The sequence below is a fragment of the Giraffa tippelskirchi genome, chromosome 7, assembly GCF_054371585.1.
Source record: "Giraffa tippelskirchi isolate mGirTip1 chromosome 7, T2T-mGirTip1v1.2.pri, whole genome shotgun sequence".
NCBI classification, from domain to species: Eukaryota; Metazoa; Chordata; class Mammalia; order Artiodactyla; family Giraffidae; genus Giraffa; species Giraffa tippelskirchi.
In genome coordinates, this window is record NC_137281.1 from 75,571,323 (window position 1) to 75,593,648 (window position 22,326).

General features: G+C 48.9%; 1 protein-coding gene across 2 annotated transcripts; it reads right to left on the reverse strand.

The window, feature by feature from the left end:
• Positions 1 to 1,722: 1,722 nt before the first annotated feature.
• Positions 1,723 to 20,470, reverse strand: OTP (orthopedia homeobox). Of its 2 annotated transcripts, none has more exons than XM_081505938.1 (3): positions 20,371 to 20,470; positions 8,954 to 9,363; positions 1,723 to 3,358 (listed from the first exon to the last, which is right to left on the reverse strand). In XM_081505938.1, exons 1-3 carry the CDS (start codon positions 20,417 to 20,419, stop codon positions 2,828 to 2,830), a joined length of 990 nt encoding a protein of 329 aa, XP_081362064.1. In that variant the 5' UTR covers positions 20,420 to 20,470; the 3' UTR covers positions 1,723 to 2,827. The 2 variants fall into 2 exon arrangements, with proteins under 2 accessions (XP_081362064.1, XP_081362065.1); XM_081505939.1 differs by lacking the exon at positions 20,371 to 20,470 and adding an exon at positions 10,673 to 10,709.
• Positions 20,471 to 22,326: the final 1,856 nt, after the last annotated feature.

The following is a 22,326-nucleotide window of genomic DNA, read 5'->3' on the forward strand; positions in this document are numbered from 1 at the left end:
GATAACATGAACCAATGATTTTTCATTATCATAGAACACCATGCCTTTTTGTCCTCACCTTCCAGGAGATCCCATTGTGTTCTCTTAGTTGAGTAACAATTACAACAATGCCCTCAGCTCACACCTAGCCCAACGGTTTGAAATTGTGTTCTAGGACAAGGGTGTTTTTAGGGTTTCCATTATGTGGCAACTAAATGAGAAATCTTCCCATGGGAAAAGGTGCATTTTAATGCCTATAATGACCATTAAATTTCAAACCACAAGATTGATTTTGGTTAGTCTTCCAAAGGAAGCCTGCGATACCGATTTGCCTTCAAGTTTTTTAAAAAAACCCGAAACCTTCCTTCTTATTCTACCGCAAACAAACTGCAGCAGTTTTTCACTACCAGTTAGTGTGGGGACGTGCGCTGAACACGTGGCTAAATTTGGGGTGAGCTCGACCCAAGCATGGACCCTCAGAAAACCAGAGCAAACCCAAAGTAAACCAGAGAAGGCCTGAGAAGCCCTGATTCGTAGCCAGGGCGTCCCGGACACCCTTCTCCCGACGACGTGCCCCCACCTGGAGCCCCAGGTGTCTGAGGCCTCGCCTGGACCCCCGACACAGAGGGGACAGCCGCCTCCTTCGGACGGCCTCGAGGCCTAGCCCCAGGGGAGGGGCCCCAGGCCTCTCTAGTCCACCGGGTACCTTGGGGCAGACGCCAAAAGGCAGAGCTCCGGAGCTCTCCACGCTTCCGTCACCGTGGTCCTTCCAGACGCAGCCCGACGACGAGGGCTCCCGTCCGCTGCTTTGTCCGGTAGAGACCGTTCACGCGAGAAGCTTATCAACTCTCGGGCCCCGCGTTAAGTGCGGGCAGCTGCGCCCGGAGGCCCATCTCGGGCTCAGAGGCAGGGGTCGACCTGAAGCCTCGCGAGGCCTCGAGCTCGCGTGAGGCGATCGCCGCGCGGCTTCTCACTTCCGGCCTGCGTACCCGGGGACTGCAGGGTAGGCCTGCTGGCGGGGACGCTGTATCCGTGCGTCCTGCCTAGGGTGCGGTGCCACCTGGGAACTGAACCCAAGCCCACCGAAGGGCAGACGAGTCCCAGACGCGGGAATCCCGCCAACTAGGCACCAACTCAGAACCTCGTAGAAAAGTTCTTTTCCCTTCTCCCCACGAGACCCATCTGTCACTCAAACTCACACCAAAACCCATCATTCTCCGTATCACATACTGAAAATGATTTTATTTTATCCATTTACATTTAACTTGATATAAACTTGTTCGGAAAAGTCAAATAATATGCTTTATATTAGCTCAAACATTTATTAAGAAAACCAAATTCCATAAATAAGCACAGACAATAAGTTAAAACATATCACAAATTGACCAGTATGTAACAAGAATGCTTTATCTACACAAAACATCCTATTTCACATGTTTGTTCATTCTTCGAAAGCGCTTCTGTTCTCTGGGTTTGGATTTGACCAGCACATGCAGAAAGAGCTGATTGCGTTTCTCTGTACAAAGTTGCGGGGTTGTAGATGCCTGAGTGCACCCTCCGGCAGCCGGCAGGGGCCAGGGCAGTGGCCGAGGGGCACGAAGAACGACAGGACGACCACAAAACAACCAAGGGCACAGAGCAGCGCGAGGAGAGAGAAACGGAAAAGAGGAAGCAAACAAGCCCCAGTCCTGAAGGATCCAGAAAAAAAGATGTGGCTTTTGCTTTTACAAAAGGAAATTTTTCTTACATGTTTCTTTTATTCTTTCTCATAAAGACATTTATCAAAATGGGTAAGATCACCTCTTCATCACATGACTGCTTTAGTCTACTCCAGCCACCCAATCCACTGACATGTTCATCCTGAGAAGCCTTCCCTCAATACCCTCACACAGTTGTACTTAAGAAAATAAAAGTAAGATAAAACAAAAACGTTCTCTTGCAAGCCAATACAGGGCTGCATGTGTGTGACTGGATGGATAAGGCAAGGAAAGGATGGTGGGAGAAGAAAGAAAGGAGTTCGGTGCAAGAAGACAAGGATAAATCAAATTGTAATCAGTTAGGCCCTCAGATGAGGCGGTTGGTAGTAGATGCTTGTCCTCCTTTTAAACAAAAATCCTAACATTGTGCTGTCCCTTGAACACGTCCGTGTGTGACCTAGGTGCACTGTGTATGAGTGTGTGCGCGCGCGCGTGTAGTGTCTGAGAGTGAGCGAGAGTGCGGGTGTATGTGTTTCTGCCCACAAACCAGTCCATTGGTGTCTGATTTCAGATCCTGAGTCTACTCCCTGCTAAGTAAAATGGCGGGAAGGATGCTTTCGGCAGGGCGCGGGGGTGGGGGTGGGGGCCGTGAGGCGCGGGGCAAGAAGGGACCGGGGGCGAGGCAAGGGGCGAGGGGGCCGCAGGCGTCGTGGAGGTGTGGGGGGGAATGCCGCCAGTCGGAAGGCCAGGAGGAGGGCGCGAGCGCGGCGAGTGCGAGCCGGGAGGCTGCGGGGCGCGGGCAGGCGTGGGGCCAGGCGCTCGCGACTGGGCGGAGGGAGGGGCCAGGTGAGGCGGGTGGGGCGCGGCGGGGAGGGTGCGGGGAGCGGCATCAGGCGGGAGGGAGGCCTCGCGGGTCGAGGCTTGGGGTGAGCCCGGGAGAGTGGAGGACAGAGGGAAGGGCCGGACGAGACTCGGTGGAGGCCGGGCGGGGAGGGAGCAGGGCGCAGGGGCTGGGGCCGCGGCGGGAGAGCGGGGCAGGGCGCCCGGACGAGGGCCGGGGCAGGGAGCGGGGGGCCCGGGCGCGCGCCGCCGGGGCCTCGGGGCGGACCGGGGGGCGGTGCCGGGGGCGGAGCGGGCCGGGCGCGGCGGCATTAAGTGAAGCTCATGGAGACTGTGTGCTCTAGCGCCTTGCGGCGGAGGGAGGCGATGCTTGTGCCCCGCCACACGTCGCTGCTGTCCGGGGAGCTGCAGAGCTGGGGCGAGCCGGAGACGTTGCTGGGGCCGGGGAGGGAGGCGGGCACCATGCCGGGGAAGGCGGGCTGGTAGAGGTGCGACTGCAGCCCCGCGCCGTTGGAGCCCGCCAAGCTGTTGGACAGGCCCATGGAGTTGGGCGGCGGCCCGGCCGCCAGGCTGCACTGGGACAGCGACTGCGCCATGGCTTGCTGCCTGCCCAGCGCCGGCGGCAGCGGCAGCTGCGACACGCCCGGCATGGCGGCCGCCGCCCAGCGGGTGTCGTTGGCATGGAAAGAGCACAGGCTGTCGCCCATGGCGGCGGCGGCGGCGGCGGCAGCCGACGGGAACTGGGGCAGGCCTGGCGTGGGCAGCAGCGTGCCCGGCGCGCGGAACACGTTGGTGGTCTTCTTGCGCTTCTTCCACTTAGCGCGCCGGTTCTGGAACCAGACCTGGAGCGGACGGGGGTGGGGAGACACACAGGGCGCTGTTAGCCCGCGGGCCGGCCAGGAGCGTCGGGGGCCCGAGCCCGAGAAACCCGCGGCAGGTCCACCCCCTCGGCCCCAGGCCGAACATGTGCCATCGGCCCGGCGCGCCCCCACACGCAGCCGGGGACCCTGGTTCTCCACCAGCCCTAGGCAACCGGCGCCCCTGGCCTCCACCGGGCGCCAACCCCAGGAGGCCTGCGTGACCGTGCCCGGCAGTATTCACCACGCCCCTGCGCGCCGGCACATTCTGCGAGCCGCTTAGACGCACTGGTCTGCAGGCAGGCATGTTGTCAAACCTGGACCCACAGGTGTACAAATGAAGATAAACATGTGTACCCGTGTGGCCTAATAGCGTGCCTATAACAATGATGGGGTATAGAATTTTCAGAAACGCTGGAAATTTGGAAATTGATGAAGAGCTGTGGATGACAAAGCCGGTTTCAAAATCGAAAGACAAAAGAAAACCCCTAACGCCACGGATGACGGAGCGGAGAGCTTAACATAGTGATCCATGTGGGAAAGCAAGCGCCACTGAGCTACAGTGTCGTTTGGGTCACCACAGTGACTTCTGATTCGTAGCGACTGGTACTACTGCCACAAGTCCGTGCCTCCTGCTCAAGCCCCTCTAAGGGTACCTTTATCTGGATTGTGCAGGTGTGCTGGAACCTGCTGCTAGAGCCCTAAACCTCAGGGCTTTCCAATCTATTATTATATCCAAGAATTTACTGAGGATCCCAAATAACAAAGCCTCCAGTTCCCTCAACCCCACGCCCACCGCGCCTCATTTCATCTACAAATTAAAAGCAAATTTTCTGACCACTACAAACCAAAGGAAGTCAAGTTTAAAGCTCACACTACCTATGAATCAAATTTAATTTTGCTCAAACAAACCCAGATGTCTTTTTAAAGGAGATGTGTTTGATAAAATATACTCCAAATGAAAATAATCTTCCTATTAGTTTTTTCTTAACAGTGGACTCTGGAAGTTCAGACTTTATAAGATAAATTTCCCTGTGAATGTCAAATTCACTACCACAGGGGAAGGAAAGGTTCTTCCCAAAAGATATCAAGTAAACTGCCTGACCAAGAAAACTTCCCCTCACCCCATGTTTAAATTTGATTTTTTTTTAAGCCAGCATGTCCATTTGGCAGGCTTACAGTTCAACATATAGTCAGCTGGAGGTTTACAATGCATAAATATAAATAATGTGGGACACAGCTTAGGTACTGATTGAATTTTCTCATAATTTAATTTGGTCAATGCAACTTGACCACTGTAAGGTCATGCGTTAATCCAAACTATTTAGTGTTTATTCTGCAAACTAAAGTATCACAAGTATGGGAGTACCTGACCCCCTTTCCCAGTAAACCAGTTGTACACACCCAAGCAAGTGGAGCTATACTCTCCATTTACCAATATGAACAGCCCTGCAATCTAGAATTCTCTTCAGCCTTTGGGCTGGCCCTGGCTTTTCTACCATACCTGCACCATCACCCACCACTTCATCTCTTTCTGGTTTCTACCTCATTTTCCATGTTTTTGCCTACTGTAGTGCCCAGATTGGGTAAAGAGGCAGGGTCCTTTCCCTGCTAAAGCCCCTTGAGCTAGTGGCGCAGTGGATTAATGAGGCAGCAGGGCCTTAGGTAGAGACTGGGATCAATGCGACAGCAGGCTGAGGATTGAGCTGTTAGCAGAGAGTAACCCAGTAACAGGAGCCCAGGAAAGCACCTCGAGGAGACTGACTGCCACAGGTCGCTTTGCATTATCCATCCAAGGCTGGACCAAGTGGAGCCATAGACAGGACGGTGTCTGTGATCAAAATGGTCCCCACACCTCACATTCCACACCAGATATATTTCGAAAGGTATCTATAAATTGAAGACCATTCCCAGCACCCTGCAAATGTCAGTGAATTCTGAAATGTTTGACTGTGGTGGGCATGGTGTGGAGAGTGGGGAAAGAAACAGAAGAAAGGGGGGAGGAATTGCCCAGAAGAATCTCAGTAGAAAACATGCCTGCCAGAAAGATTTCTGAATCTCAGGCACAAGTGGAAAAGAACAGCTGTTGAAGAACTGAATATTGTAGAAATAATCAAAAACTTGTGCTCAATTATGTTTGAGGGTTAGTAGTCAAATGATGGCTACAAAATTTTTTATGTTTCATGGCTTACTGGGATTGGGGAAAAAAAATCTGCATGGGGTCTGAGCAACTCCGTTCCAAGCTATGATGCATATGTTTTTAAAATGTGAATGTTTCCACTTGAAAACTAGAGCGTGACGGATTAAAATGCAGGTAAAACCTAAGGGAGATTTTGAGAATGCACAGATGACAACTCCAGGAAATATATTAACCGCAGCCACAGCCAACTTTGTACTCAGTTTGAAATGCAGCTCTTCTCAGAAGATGCTTAATACAACAGTGAGAATCTAATGGAGGTTGGAATTTAAAAATCCACTTTCATGATATCTGCTGTTACAGTAATATAGACATACTGTAAATGTATTTTAAAATATATAGCCCGTTTAATTCCTCACCTATAAATGGCTCAGAAATAGAGAAAGAGAGGAGAAAGAGAGAATATTACTTTTTCCCCCCTCGAAGCAAACGCTTTATGAAGATCTCATTGGAATCCAGCAAATGATTAATGTGAAGATTTGGGAGGAAATCTGGGGAGCTGTATTAAAGCCTAGATCTCAGGTTCATTTCGATCAGCCAGCCGTGAACTCTGGGCCGAATTCATTACACTTTAATAGTGCTGGGAGAGGAAGAAAATGCAATTTCTCATTCCATTAGAAAACTAGAAAATACTCTCGGCTTGTCCCCCTATTAAGATGTGGCAGGTGACAGGGCCATTCTGGGGGACACGGTCAATGGAATTACAGCACATTATTTTTGTTCGTATAAAATATTGAAAGGCAAGCCTGACTGTGCAGAAGTTATTTCACTGATTTGGTTTTTATGTAAATAAAATATTGAAAGTTAATTAATCCGTGCTAGAGACTAATGATTATGCTTATTATATTGCATTTGATCGCGTAATTTGCATGATTCTCGCATTGCTGCTTAATAAGCCATTCCAGGTTATAAATAATTCTGAAATTGGTTTCTAATAATGGCATGCTATAAAAGGAATGGTTTTATTACACTAGCCAGAAAAGAGGAGCGATATCAGACATGGAATTGGCCTCCATGTGAGTAGAGGTGCTTTAATAAATACTTAAAAGGATGATATATGGCAGATATAGATAAAAATAAGTATATTGGGTCATTTAGTCTAGAATCAAAAAGTATCTTTAAAAGCATACAATTGCAATAAATTAAATGTTTAGATCATTTTTAATCAGTGCAGTGGCCCACATACTGAAAAGACTTTGTGGCAATCTTTTAACTATAAAGAAAACTATGAAGTACTCATCATATAAGAACATAAACCAATTACTACTTAATTTGAAGTTGGTCAAGGAGCAAAGATACAGTGAATTGCAAAGTAAATACATTTTACATAAATTATTTTTGCATTACGTTACATAATGTTAATCATTTTGAAATGTTAATTAAGAAGGTTATATTGATCTGATTACTTTTTAAACTATGGAACATTATTTTTAAAAATATTGAAATTACCATTCTATTAAATTTTTCCTATCACCAGCATCAAGCTATTATCTTTGGTTGAACATTATGCTAGAACAATTAAAGTACTCTGTCTCTATCCTTCTTGATTATTCTTTTGTGTATTTCTTAAAAATAACTGTTTCTATTACATAGTTTGTGCTTTATTTCATTTATAACTTTTTATATTAAAAGAATCACCGCCGTTAACCTTTGGAAGACCTAATAAAGTTTAATAGACCTCGTTTTCTTTTTTCATAAAGTCAGTTGTCCAATTATATTTTATTTGTGATTTTAAGTTCTATTTTAATTCAAACTAATTACTAGTAAGCCTAGGTTAAGCAACAGCATTTTAGTCCTTAAAAGTTATTATATCTTATTTCTCTTAAGTGAAAAAAATTTATGAATTTTGAACCGACAGGATTTTTAACAAGCCAGTACTATCATTAACAGTAATGAAAATATTGAAATTGTATATTTCTGTTAAGGTATGAACTCAATTTCAGATTTAAAAGAGAAGCAAGGTTTTAAAAAAAAGCTTAAGAGCATTAATAATATATATCTGCACAATGCAATTAACATGCCTCTGATGCTTAATTTCAATGGCCCATGGTTCAGGGCTTCCAGAGTTCACCAAAGAAACCACCCAGATTTACACTGAGTAAAAATGTTAATATAGGGTGTTATACACTTTATTAACTTGACCACCTTAAGTCCCCAATGACATTTATTTGCTGACTGTTTAAAACAGAAGGTTAGACAGTCTTTAAAATGCTGAATGGAGACAGAAAAATTCAACACTGTGATTATGAACACTTTTGACTTTTAGATCAAATGTAAAGTAACTGAGACCTTTCACCTTTGATGTTTAAAATTTGTAAAAAGGAGACCTTTAAAATTTTTGATAGCAGCTAGAGCTGAGATGGACACCCAGGATAAGGAACAGAGAAGACCCTGTCGAAGACAGGCTAGGAAGGTTTTCAGCACCCTGGACAGCTCAAGTCTAACCGCCCCTCTCGGAATTTCACCTCCATAAAATATTTGATGTTTTCATTCTTCTAAAAAGTGGAAAAAATCTGAGATTCATTGGACTTATACTTTTATACTCCAATTTTCAGAAAAGTTACAGGTGTGGTTTGTAAGTTATATATAATTTACAACTTGGAGGGTGGTTGGACTAGAACAAGGGGTCAGTAATGATTTTGTTTACTACTGGTCAATCTTTTCTGACCTAAATGTCCTTTCTTCAAATCGGATAGCTACACCAGAAAGCCCTTATCCCCCACCACCACCTCCCACACACACTGCTCAAGTTACTTTAGGGGAAAACAGGACTCATAGGCTGTGGGGGATCGCTCCAGCTGCCTCCAGCACATTGGTAGGCCACCAGATTCAAAGCCTTTATAAGCATCGAAGCTAGAGGGTATTTTGCCTGAGAGCGGCAGGAGTGTGATATGCAGGAAAACCCAGGTGTAGATCTTTTCGGAAAGGCGCCCACTTCGCCTTATTTTCTCCTTTTCCGTGTTTTCTGTATTGTATGATGCATTCTCCCATTTATCCAGACACTTGACACAAACTCATTAGGGGGTAATGAAATATTTGTCCATAACGGAAGCTGGAGTGGAATTGCCCGCGGGGGTTAGCCGCCTAGGAGACACGGAAGGTGGGAGACCCGGAGATTTCCTTCTCCGGAGGAAGGAGGAGACCTAGCAATCGAATGACGCCGGCTTCGCTTTGGAGGAGTTTCTGCGGAAATGTGGTTATACTGGCAGGAGATGGGGGCACTGTCTGTCCATCGATGGGGCCAGTTCGCGGGCAGAGGAGCTAACTCCACCCAGGAAAGCTTAGCCCAGGATCCCTGTAAGGGAAGGAAAGACCCTGTTTCCTTTGCCTAATTCCTCCCACCCCCTCCTTGTCTTCTTCCCTGGCGCCCAAGCCCATCGTACCTGCACTCGGGACTCGGTCAGCCCGATACGAAGTGCCAGCTCCTCGCGCATGAAGATGTCGGGATAGTGAGTCTTGGCGAAGCTCCTCTCCAGTTCGTTGAGCTGAGCAGGGGTGAAGCGCGTCCGATGGCGCTTCTGCTTCTGTTGGCCCTGCTGCTGACCGGCTTGGCTGGGGTTCGGGCCGCCCTGGGGCCCCGGCTGCTTGTCCGGGTCCTTTGCGCTTACCGCCAGCGAGGCCGGCGTAGAGCCCACTGTGGTGATGTCCTCCCCGGGCAGCAGAGTGGCTCCCTCGACTGGGTCGGAGTTGGGCGCTAGGTCCCCCGGATGACCCCCGGGGTCAGAGCCCCCTACGCCCAGCCTACACTTCACCGCCTCCCGGTGGCCCAGAAGCTCGGCGGCATCTTTCATACCTGAGGAGGCAAGGGGATGGCGGTCACTACTGCCCTGGCCATTCCAGGAGGGACTGTACGCCCCGCGTGGTCCTTTTCCAGCCCCGTGGTCGGGTCCCTCTGCGCCCACGGTCGCCCTACGGAGCAGTCTCCCGGGGTGCTCAGCCTGGGGCCCCAGGATCTGGACAGCCAGGTTGCAAGACCGTCTCCCGGCCTTTTCCCTTCTCTCCGCAGCGGGGTCCCTTAGTAAACAACACATGCTTTCGTCTCTCCCACAATGAAACACTCCTAGTCCCGGCCGTGAAACGTGCCTCGGAGACCCTCTCACGAACCGTACCCCCTGGCGTTCTAGGAACTCCAGAGCTTATCCTGGAACCGAGCGGGGGGTGGGGGGAGGGGAGAAGAAAAGGAAGAAGGAAAATTAAACAATTTCTTCGTTGCTGCCCCACCTGCGCTTAGGCAGCCTGAAGAATTCTACCTCCGACCCTCAGCCGATTCCCTCTCACTTTCGGAAGATGAGTAAGTCTCCAAGCTTTCCACCCCCCGAAATCAACCCAAATCAGCTCCGCCTCCCCCTCAAATCAGAGAAAGTGTTTGGAAAATGGAGTCACATCCATCACCAAAGATTCCCACACCGGAAACCCAGAGCTCAGCAACCCAGACAGCTTTAAGAAAACTCAAGTGAAGTCTCTAGACATAATAGTGAATCAAACTTTAGAGAATTCAACTTTTCTTTCCGGAGACATAAAAGGCACGTTCCTCTCAGCCATTGATTGGCAATGCCGAGTCCCTTTGCAGGCCGGATGCCTGCCAGGATGAATCCAGCTTTTCTCTTTTCTCAATGAGTATACTTAGTAAATTGCTTCTATTGCAGTGGCTTCTCCTTCAACACTGAGTTTTACAAATTCAACCATACTTAGACGAGGAGGAGAAAGGGGTATGGGGAGAGAGAAAGAGAGGAAAAAAGAGAAGAAAGAAATCTGAAATTAAGGCAAACAGGAGGGGAAAAGAGAGAGAAAAAAACGCCTCCAAACAAATTATCACGGGTGGATCGCCCCCTTCAAAAAAATAAATAACAATAATAAGGGGGAGGGAGGAAGTGAAAAAATAAGAAAAACAAAAAGTAACAACATCACCCAACTCCTTTGGATCTGCATATTCCATAGATTTTTTTTAAAGACGATGTTAAATTAGATTAAACTTTAATGCAGCACAATTACTTTTAAAGAAATTAGTCCATTTAGGGCACATTAAGGTAAAATAAGGAACAAATTGACAATTTCCTGCCCAGGCTTCTCCTGGCTGCCCGGGCGAAGAGTCGCGCACTCACCTAGCCTGGCGTCCAGGAGGTCGGCGTGAGACAGCATCGCGCACCGCTCCAGGGCGAAAGCTGTTCCCCCCCAAATTTTAGCGGCTTTAAGTTATTTAAAATAGATATAAGCTATAAGCTATACGATATAGATATATATAGATCACCTAAATGAAAGAAAATTCGGTTTGTGGTTAAAAAGGGGGCTTCTTGCATTATAATGTCCTTTAGAGAGACGGGGAGGTGCTTAACAGTTGAATGAACCCGTGAGCAGCTCGGCGAGGGGACCAATCAGGAGGGCAGCCTGCAAATGTCAGCGCCCGGAGAGTCCCCCACTCCGCCCGCCCGCCCGCCCGCCCGCGCCCGCCCGCGGAGGCGGCGGCAGCAGCCCGGGCTGCTCCAGCCCCGAGCAGCTGCTAAAGCAGCGGCGGCCGCCTCGGCCTCGCTCTGGGCTTCTGGGCCCGACCTGCAGTAGTTTTTCCCTGAGATTTTCTCCAGGCACACCTTTCCTTCTGGTCCCGCCCAGCTCGCTCCAAAGGCGCAGCTCTGTGTCTCTGAGCTAGGATCTTCCTGGGGGCAGAGGTGGGGCAGGGGACAGAGCAGGACATGACCCCTTGGTGACCCAGGAGTAGCCTTGGCCTGCGCTCTTGGCAACAGTGGCCTGCTGCTGGCGCTGGCCTGCCAATCCCGAGCACAACAAGGGCACACCGCGCCCTCCAGACAGCGCCTAGACTTCGCGGCCGCCCAACAGGCCTGCGCCTAGTGTCCAGAGGCCCTGGCTGGGGCCCCGGGCCTACAGAATCCCATCTTCGGGGCATGCTAGAGCTCACAACAGGACTCGACTCCCCTCGCTGCTTCCAGGCCCCGAGTTCTGCTTCGCGGACCCGAGAGTGGTGTCTTTCTTGCACTTTGCACCTCATACCCCTGGCTCCAGCTCCTCAGCCAGCCCACGCTTGCATCCTGGCCCATAACCTGCTCCTTTGGTCAAAGTTTCTAAGTTCAGCACGGCTCCCAACTCCACTTTAGGCTGTAAATAAAATTAAATGCTCTTTATTTTCCTCTAGAATATGTTAAACTACTTGAACAATTTAAAGTGCTTTGCACAAGTGAAGCGAACCATTTCTAATGTTCTGATTTTTCAGAGCCAGCCAACAACAAAGTTTAGATTAGTAATATATTTCTAACCAGAGTAATTTTCAAGATCATTAGGCATTTATGTAATTAGTGCCAAATCTATAAGCTTTTATTACTATTATTAGAGTAAAATCAGTATAAATTTGTACTAATTTACTACTGTTTAGACTTGGCTGTCAAGACCAGAGGTTCTTATTGTAAATGATAACTGAGGAAATTAAGTGCAAAATTCTGTACCATTTCTGATCTGCTCCTAAACAATCCGTTTCAATTGTATTTGTAGCAGAACATAATGCCCTTTTAAAGTTATTTGACTTGTACTTTTATTTGCAACACAAGAAAAATGCCCTCTTCCCAGGCACAATGAAAACTGATATTTACTACTCTCAACTTGATTAACATTGATTTTTAATTCGAGAGTGATGCAATTAAGATTATTCATTTAGTGCAAATAAAGCTTCCACAAAAGGGTGGCCCTATGAAGTCTGTTTTAAATAATACCGAGCAAATGGCTTTTTTTGTTCGCCGTCCAATTGACTTACACAAAACATTGGAAATGCTGCCTGAGAGCAGATGCGAGAGGAATTGTGTGTGTGTGTGTGTGCGCGCGCGCGCGCGCGCTTGTGTCCTTAGCTATGTGTGTGACAGGGACTGAGCAAGTAGACAAAGGAGGCGGCAAGGCGAACTCTGGGGCAGTTTTGCTTCCTCTTCTCTCCTGCAGCCCATTCCCCTCCTCCCATGCACACACATATGTGCGCGCGCGCACACATCCACACACAAGTGTGAGTGTCGGGCATCAGCCTCATCGGTTCCTTCCGAGCAGCAGAGATCGCTTCTCCGGAAGCTCGGGGCCGGGCCGAGCTTCCGCGGTCGCCGAAGCTGCTGCCAAAGCGGCCTAAACGGGACTGGGGCGCCGGGACCGCGGGCTGCGGTTTGGCGGAGCCGGAGCCCGAGCGGCGGCGGCGCGATTAGGGGCCGCGAGCATGTTCGCCTTTTGCCTAAAGTCCTTTCGAGAAAAGCTTGGCTTGAGAGGCGAATACTTAGACCTAAAGCAGAGTCCTTCCTATAAAAGCTTCCCCTTCCCCCAACGAAACGCCAAATTTAGAAGCCACGGAGCCTGGCGCGCGCTATAAGAGGGAGGCTAGCGGCCCGGAACCCGGCGGCGAGCTCCCTGGACCTGGCTCCCGAATGCGCACCTGGCTGCACGTTCCCGGGGACTGGGAGGGGGTTTGTGCCCACCTGGGTGGGGCTTGGGGGTGACTGAGATCAGGACGCGGGGGCAGAGGTGGGGAGAAGTGTCAGAGTTAGGGACGAGGCCTGGCGGAGGCACCCCGCTCCTTCAAACCGGCGGGTCCTCGGGAGCCGGCACCCCCGCGGTCCGCACCCTGTCTGGAGAAGGGAGGTGAGGCTGCCCCCTGGAGAGGAACGAGAGGGCGCGGGACCTGCACAGGTGTGCACACCGGCGCTCGTGGCCTCGTCCCACAGCCGCCCCCGAGCCGCGGGCCGTACAGCTCTCTCCCACACGCACACGCTCGTATATTCTGTTTTGTTGCATCTTTCAGGTCGATAAATAAATGTGTAACAGTTAATGTGAAGACACATCAGAGTAATAACAATGGGACGAAATCAAAGGATTATCCATCTCTGTTAGTAACCGCTGAATAACAATGTTGCGGCGTGATTGATAGCCCGCTTCATTTTATGACTTTTCTATTGGTCTTGATTTTTATAGCAGTATAAACAAACTAAATCATTTCTTCCAAGACTTCAGAGCATAAGCATCTGATGGTGGGGGTTGGGGGGAGAGAGAAAAAGGAAAGGCGGGAAAAAAAAGAAAGGGAAATCTGAGAGTGGGAGGGGGTGACGGGTGACTGGATGGTGTGGGGGCGTCGAGGTGGGGAGGGAGCAAGCTGGAGCTGGACCGCGAGTCAGCAGCGGCTGCCAGCAGGCGTGGCGAGGAAAATGACAATAGTCTGGACGTAAAATGCTCGCCCGCGATCCCGGTTCCCTCTCTGCGGCTCGTTTCGTTTGGCCAATGTCTGAATCCACCTGGGCAGCTCCTGAGATGTATTTACCAGAGTTTTATTCTCCGTCATCTTCCCAAGTTCCTCGGGCAGCCGGGAAAGTGCCGGTCAGGCCCATTGCTATTGATAATTTAAGGCATTTCCCACATGATCATGGGAACTGAAGTCCCTAACAAGGCGAGGCTTTAGCCCAATGGCCCCCAAATCTTCGGAATGACAAAAATGTCTTCAGAAATCACTTCAAAGCAAAGTAAAAGGATTTTCTATGACGGATCCAGTGATTTTTCCTCAATAAATAGGTTTTAGATTGTTACACACACGTAGAAATGGAACAAAGGGAACTACCAGAAAATATATTGGTTGCCCCTAATAAAATTTATTTAGACAGTTTACTTCTCATAAAAAATAGAGATTGAATTTTGTACAAGAGCCTGCCAAGGGGCGATGCACAGGGAAATCATTTTTTTCTTTCTCTTTTTCCCCCCTTCTTTTTAACGAAGCACAAAGAGCATTTAAAGGCCAGGGAATCCAATCCAGCTCTCTCGCTGGGCCACGCGCTCAGACAGAACCAGAGAACTTTGTAGTTTTGAAAGAAGGTGGTTTTCTGGGAGATATATATATATATTTATTTAAGAAAACAAAACCTGGAAGGTTGATTATGTAAACTACCAACACAACAATTACAAAAATCGGTGCCTTTCCTTCTGCTTTCCCATCCTGGTCCAGAGCAAGATTTAGGAGTAGAGTGTGACTGGATAGAGAGGTGGGATGGTATGGGGGATCCAGGCAGCAAGTGCTTTAATGATGGATTTATGTTGATTAGGTTTGTAATTCTGATTTTCTCTCTAATTATATTTCCGCGTTCATTGCGAATCCTTTGTAGAGACCTAGAGAGAGAGAATAAAAATATATACCAGATGCTCCTGAAGAATTGGGTAGTGTGCCCAGAGCCCTAATTGCATTTTCCACTTACAGAAGCCTTGGGTGTTTATTAAATGTAACTTTGGGTTGCTTGGGCTGTTTGTAAACTACTCTCTTTTTTTTGCAGACAGTGGGCTGAAATATGGCGCGTTATTATTCACATTCCCGCTATTAAATGCTGAATTGTAACATTGTTCCCTTTAATGAGGAGCGCCTCCCTCAATAATTAACGATCTCACATTTTCCTATTTTCTTGCCTGATGAAAAGAATCAATTTTAATTCGTGGTAAATTACAGCCATGCTTTTGGGTATTATTTGCTTACAGAAAACAAATCAAGTGACTTGAACATTCCTGTTTACTTTTCCAGATATGCAATAACCTAAGCTCGATGGAGAGTCAGATGGCGTTCTACCTTAAAACCTCAAACAGAATAAAGAGTGGGGGGCAGATACCCGAGGGAAAAAAACAGAAAGGTCTCAAGTCCACTGTGCTGGAAAGAAGGGTAACCACTTTCTCCCACAACTTTCAAATCCCCCAGCCCTCACCCTCACCCTCACCACTCCACCCCGTCCCGGAAAGGGGTCAGGGCGCACACTTCAGTTTAGGAGGGCTGGATGTCAGTCTCATCTTGGGGCAGTCGATGGGAGGATGGGGTGAGTGGAAGGAAAAGGACCTGGGAGGGCTGCCAAGTGTCTGGGAAGGGGTGACAGGTGCTTCCACACTTCTCTGCATAAAAGAACACTCTCGAGGTCCTCAGCAAAAGAGACCATAGCCAAAGAGGCTTTGAGCACTCCTGTCCGGCCACTGGAAAAGGGCCCTCGGTTCGTCCTCGGGCCGCCACTCTCGGCTCTTTTCTCCAGGGGCTAAATGAGCGCTTTCAACCCCTAGCCGAACAGGTCTGGGCCCGGCCCCCAAGTGCATCCTCCAGTCCTTTCTGCGTTGGGAGCGCAGGGACTCCCGGACGCTCTCAGCCAGGGTTTGTCCCACTGATGTCGCCGCGGAACTCGTGGCCAAAAAAAAAAAAAAATTCCTTGCTCCAGCCTAGAAGCCAAAGATCCACACTCTAGACTTTATTTATTATTATTATTTAGGCGCAGGGAGCCGGAGCTGCGTGCGCGTGACGCGTGTACTTGTGCGGGCTTTTGAGCGAGCAGTCTGTGTCCATTGCCTGCGAACCCGAAATCTCGGGGTTGTGCCGAGGGGGGCGGAGGAGCGAAAACCCGCCGCCAGAGAGTCTGATTTCCTACCCTTCCCAGAAGCCCGTGGCGATACTCAAGCTCAACATATTTTTTTGCCACCGCAGTTAAGTTCCCCATACATTCGCGTTTGCAAACTACAGCCATGCAGTCCACCTGATGACTCTTCGTGGACGTTGGAGTGGGTCCCTTGCTTATTGTTTTCAATCTCTGCCTTCCAACAACTAACGCCCGCGGTCCTCAACGCAGAAAACTCGGCACAAAACAATGACGGATCAGTACCCGCCCGCCTGACTCTGTGTCTCCTCTATCCCGCCTTTAGCCCTGTAAATTTAATGGCCCCAATTAGCCACACGGAATATAATAAGTGACATAGAGATTTTGTTTGTTATGTGTTAAGTTCGCTGCTTTTCTGATTTCTATTTACTCAGGATAAATAATCATATATCAGCTATTCAGTTAGGTGACAAGGTTAGTAATTGGAATAAAAAGAAAAACATCTCATCCTTATCTCTTTCTATAACTAGATATAGCGCTAATAAGACTGCATCAATCTTATCTAGCAAATAAATAAAATAGACAAACAAACAAATTCGCCTCCAACAAGTTAATGCGGTGTATCTGAGTGGAAAGTAGATATTTTCACGCATTCTGGAGATGAGGAGTGACTTTTAATAAAATCACAAGAAAAACAAATGTGATTCTGTAAGCCATTCTTGGCGCCGCCGGCGCCCCCACCTCCCCGCTCGCTCCCTGCCCGGCCCCACCGTCCCAACCTTCTCTCCGCCAGCAGCTCGGTCCCGGCCTGAGACCCGCGCCGGCACCGGGCTTCCCCCGCTAGTGTGCACTGGGGGGCGGGGAGGGGGGCGATACGACTCTATGGGGAGGGAACCGTCGTCAAGGAGGACTTCCTCCTTCCTGCCGTCTCCTCTCTTTGCCGTCCTGCCCTCGCTCCCTTCGCTTTCCTTTTCCTTTCTCTCTCCCTTTCCTCTTCTCTCTCGTCTCTCTCCCTCCTTCCTCTCTTTCTTGCCTTTCCGCTTTCCTATCCCTTCCTCTCGTTCTCTCCCTGTGCCTCCATCCTGCAGTCCCCTTTCTCACACTTTTCTCCCCCTTTCTCTCTCCCCTTTCTCTCCTCTCCCTCCCTCTCCCCTCCCTCCCCCCTTCCCCGCGGCCCGAGCGCGGCTAATTCCGGGCGTCTATATTCACTCAATTAGAGAAATCTACAGAGAAGATCGATCTTCCATCTGCAGACATGCCAGCTTAACAAATTAGATTCTTGTTTCGTGCAGGTGATTTGGTGACAGTTGGGGAATTAGAAGTAATAAGTTGTTGTGTTTGAGCCCGGGCCCCCGCCCCCCGCCCGCGGCCCTCCCCGCCCGCGGGCCCCCCGGCCGCGCCCGCCGCCCGGGCGCCCCCTCTCCAGCCCCCTCCCCACCAAAGCCGGTGCGCGCCCGCCGCCGCCGCCGCCGCCGCATCCCCCGCCGTAATTAGTGCTGCTGCCCTCCATGTGGGCTCGATTAAACCGTGATTTAGCCGAAAGAAATATAATTATGGCTGCAAATAAAATAATCAGCATTGAAGAGCGATTTCCTTAATGAGATGGAGCGGTTGCACGTCACGGAGTAAAGGGGTCTCATTAAGAGGTGGTAATGAGGCTTGGGTGGATGGTGCCGTCACAAAATAGCCCAACTCCTCTGCCGGCCCGGCCCGCCCGCCCGAAGCGGCCGCCGCCCCGCAGCCCCGCGGGCCAGGAGGGGCGCCCGGGCCGACCCCGCCCGGCCCGCAGGGGGCGCTGCGCCGGCCGCGCGGCCGGGCCCCTCCCCGGGCCCGTGCTCCGTCGGGCCGGCCCGGGGGGGAAGGGGCGCCCGCTATCGGCGTCGCGAGCAGGGTTTGCACCGACGACTCCGAGGACAACGGTCGCTGGAGGCTCCAATCGGAGCGAGGGAGCCCCGGGCTGGGACGGGGGCCGAAGGGCCGCCCACGGAACCTGTGGGCACAGGTGGACGTGACTCCGACCCCACGAGAGCAGCACGCGGGCAGGTGTGTGCCGGGGCAGCGCAGCATCGCCGCGGGCGCGTCTGCACGCGGCAAAGGCTGGGCCTTCACTGGCCTCGAGTCCTGACGAGCAAGGGCCCTGGGGGGGCGGGTCTCAGTCTCTCCGCGTCATTGCCCAAACCTTATTAAAGTACTGAAAAAGCAACAAGTCTGTTTTGAGCACCTGGTAGGACAAAAAAAAGTCTTGAATAAGTTATTCCAAAGATTTCTTAAATGGGTAGCTCTAACCTTTCCAGCGGAGAAGGCAATGGCAACCCACTCCTGAGCGACTTCACTTTCACTTTTCACTCTCATGCATTGGAGGAGGAAATGGCAACCCATTCCAGTGTTCCTGCCTGGAGAAACCCAGGGACGGTGGAGCCTGGTGGGCTGCCGTCTATGGGGTCGCGCAGAGTCGGGCACGACTGAAGCGACTTAGCAGCAGCAGCAACCTTTCAGTTTATTAGATTTAGGACAGCCTGTGCATCCCTTCTCTGCATCAAGGTGTACACACATGCATGTTCCTGGTGTCCAGATGTGGTGATACGCCAGTATTTATATTTCTAAGTAGATTATTAACCTTCTCCTTGAATCGGTTTTATCATTTGGAACCATTCTCAGTTGGATAAGGAAATACACTATCAATGTGACTGATGAGGTTGCTGGCCAATATTTGCCCAACTCCTACTATGTGCTGGGCATGGTCAGTGATGGGTCCCGGGGAGTGAGAGGTGAACAGAGGGACAGATCCTTGGCCTGGTGAAGCTTACAGTCCAGCATGCCTTGCACTGAGTTTTTCAGCCATGGTGGACTGGCCATCAGGCATTTACACCCTGTGAGAGGCAGAAGTAAACCTGAGAAGCAGCTGTTTTAATATGCTCTGACCCTCCCACCTTCTCAATCAATGTTCTTTTTCTACCCAGGAACACGGGATCCTGAGGAAGAAAGTAATTTTAGGTGTTAAGAGTTATTGTAATACCTTTTATAGAATGTTCCCATTTTAAAAGAGGAATGCAACGTGAGGCAAATTGTCTAGATAAATGACATCCATGTCTGTCTGGTGGTAGTGGGAGGCTTGAAAGAGGAGGATTAGGGGATAAATCACTACTGTCCAAAATGACTGCTTTCCTAATCAGCCTTGCTTGCTCTGACGGTAACTCCTGTATTTAAAATAATTTTTTCTTGGGGGGGAGTCACAGATCCCTTTGAGAATTTGGTGAAAGCTATACACCTCCTCCCACTAAAATGCATATATATTTGCAAACAACTTGGGGAGGTGTTCAGGCCCCCTAGAGCCCCAGCTTGTGAAAGAGTGGTATAGATGCAGGTGAATCTTTAACATTTGTGATTATGAGGAGAAATAATACAAGTATCCAGAGGAGTTCTATCAATCAATCTGAACCTAGGGAGGAGCTGAGTCAAGAATCAAAAATGAATTGCCAAACCAGTAAGTTTCAGGGACAAAAACTGGTTAGTGGATGCATGCAGTCTGACATATTTATAACAAATTCACATCTTCCATCTGACCCAAATATAGGTTGATATTAATCCAAACCTATATACAATGTTGGGAGAAGGCAATGGCACCCCACTTCAGTACTCTTGCCTGGAAAATCCCATGGACGGAGGAGCCTGGTAGGTTGCAGTCCATGGGGTCGCGAAGAGTCGGACACGACTGAAGTGACTTAGCAGCAGCAGCAGCAGCATATACAATGTTTTCACATGGTAGAGAATTGTCGGGAAAACTACCTTGTTGGTGGCAACTGGTCCCCAGATGCAGGCCCTAGGCATCCGGTACTCTGGCTGGGGAGGGCAGCAGCCTCACACAATGGTGGGTCATAAATACACACAGACCTTGTCCTGGGTTGTGATACAAGTGAATGTATTAAAATTCACACACTGGGATCACAGGGAGTGAAGGGTGATTAAAAGTCTGTCTTAAGCCCACTAAAGTCCCCAAATCCAGAGCTTTAGTTAATTTTCTTATTCACTCCCCAAAGGCATTTTACACATTAGCGCCTGAAACCAAGCAGCAGGACTGCCTTCTCTGCCCTCTCACGCTTCCCCAACATGTTAACATATGGAACCAGAGAGCCCTTCCTGGGTGGAAGATAATGCTTTCCTGGCTGCTTTAGAATAAGGGTTTATTCTCCACCTCTCCCTTAATTTTCAAGAGGTCCCCAAGTTACCCATCAGAAGGGATATTGACTTTTCTGTATATACTTTTCATAATCTCCTTTTCACTCTCATGAAGCAACTGCATTAGGGAGAGGAGGATGTATTAGGTAGGATACATATTAGGCTGCTATACCAGCCACCCCAAATTGGAGTAGCTTAGACAAGATGGAATTTTATTTCTCTCTCACATTCCAAGGCAGATACAGAGCTCCAAAAGACTGAGAACTTACCCTTCTTTATTGTTGTCCTGCCTTCCTCAACATTTGGCTTCCATCTCATGGTCTAAGATGGCTGATCCCGCTCCTGCCACCACCTCTGTATTTCAGACAGCTGGAAAGGGAGATGAAGAAGCAGCTTCATACCCTTACAATGGCATGGCTCAGAGATGCACTTGTCCCTTCACACAATGCACTGACCAAAATTTATCTCAACAGAGAATGAGAACTGTAGTCTTTACCTGAAGTAGTTAAAACATTAAAAAGGAGGTTTTTATGAGTTTCCTGCTCTGGGAAGCACATAATTGCTATCTTCGACATGGCCTTCACTTATGACTTGGCCCTCATCCTCACTTTTTTTCTGAATTTGCACTGAAAGGTTGGTGTGTGTTTTGAGCAGAAGGAGAGAAGGGAAGTAGAAGCAGAAAGTCCAGTTAGGAGCCTAATACAATAATCCAAGGGAGAAATGATGGTTACTCGCACCAGAATGAGAGCAGCAAGCAAAGTGATAAGTGATTGGAAACTGAAAAATTTCCTTAGGAAGAGCCTAGGATTTGCTTCTAATTTGGAGTATGAGAGAGGAGTCACAATAATGCTATGCATTCATTGGCCATTCATTCACTCATTCATTTACCAAATTGTTACTGAGCACCAGCTATAAGCCAAGCACTGGGCTGGGCTCTATGGACACACAATGGGGTGTAGTCATGTCTTTACAGTTGACCAAAAATGACAGACATCAGAGGAATAAATACAAGCATGAGGCGTATAATAAATAACAAGTACCAGAGGCTATGAGATACTAACACAGAGGAAAGCAACCTGGTCTACGAGCCTGGGAAGTATTGTCTAAGCTGAGACAAGAAGGGTAGATAGATAGGAATTGGCCAGGAATTTGAGGGAGGGATGGGGGCAGAAGATGAAGAGTGTTCCTGTAAAGGAATATTCTCCAAGTCTTAACGCCTTTCATGGCCTCATGTTATCTACTTGACATAGTATATGAAACCCTGGGCTGTGCTGTCTGGAAACCTGAACTTAGTTCATTTTGTTTCTTAAAGAGAAACTGCTTTTTGAAGTTCAATTCAACTTAATTCAACAAACATTTGTAGATCCTGGGCCAGATTTCCAGTCCACAGACAAAAGCCTCTGGTACCATTTTACTGAAAGAAGATAATAAAAGGGAAATCTTCAAATTTTAGGAAATGCAGAGGCATTCTCCATGAGGTCAGACTATAACTCAAAGAATATCAACTAGAAAGACATGTGCTGAGCAGTGATGTGATCAAAGTCTATGTAATTCAGAAAGAATTACAGGAGAACAAACATGGATTAGGAGACAACCCACAGTCTTCAAGGCAAATGAAAGGAAGTCCTTTATACAGGGGAAATTAAACTTGTGAGATTTGTTACCTCCAAGAGGTAAAAAGACCTCCAAGAGCCTCTGCCTTTGTTGGGATGAGGCTTCAGCAACTATAAAAGAGATAAACAACAACAATAAAGCCAACAGTGGCTTAAACAAGATAGAAGTTCTTTCTCACTTAATAGTCCAGATGTAAGAAAGCCAAGACTGCCCTGTTAGATCTATGGTGTCAGGGACCCAGTCCCTTCTGTTTTGTTCTGCCTGCTAGGGTGTCCCCTTGTCCATGTTGTTCAGGATGGCTAACCAGCATGTCACACTCCAGCCAGCAGGAAGGGAGAAGGAGGAAGAGGAGAGGAACTTTCTTCCTTTAGAAGAACAAGTTGAAGTTATGCAAATTACTTCTACTCAATCCCATTGACTAGAACTTTGGTCAAATGATCAGACAGCGCTTCAAGGAAGCGTGAGAAACAGTGTCTTTATACTGGCTACTTGCATTGCAGGTAACACTGGGTTCTGTTACTGAGAGAAAGAGGGAAGAGCAGATACTTAGAGTCTCTACTAGTCTTGTTTGTACTAAAAGGGTTTCTCTTCTTAGCACTTTCCAACATTCG

Coding starts and splice junctions, on each gene's coding strand:
- OTP (XM_081505938.1), bottom strand. CDS start 20,419: ATGAGATGGAAGCCAAATGTTGAGGAAGGCAGGACAACAATAAAGAAG. Junction 9,364..20,370: donor CAGGACAACAATAAAGAAGG/GTAAGTTCTCAG, acceptor TTGCCTCCTCAG/GTATGAAAGATGCCGCCGAG. Junction 3,359..8,953: donor TGACCGAGTCCCGAGTGCAG/GTACGATGGGCT, acceptor CGTCCGCTCCAG/GTCTGGTTCCAGAACCGGCG.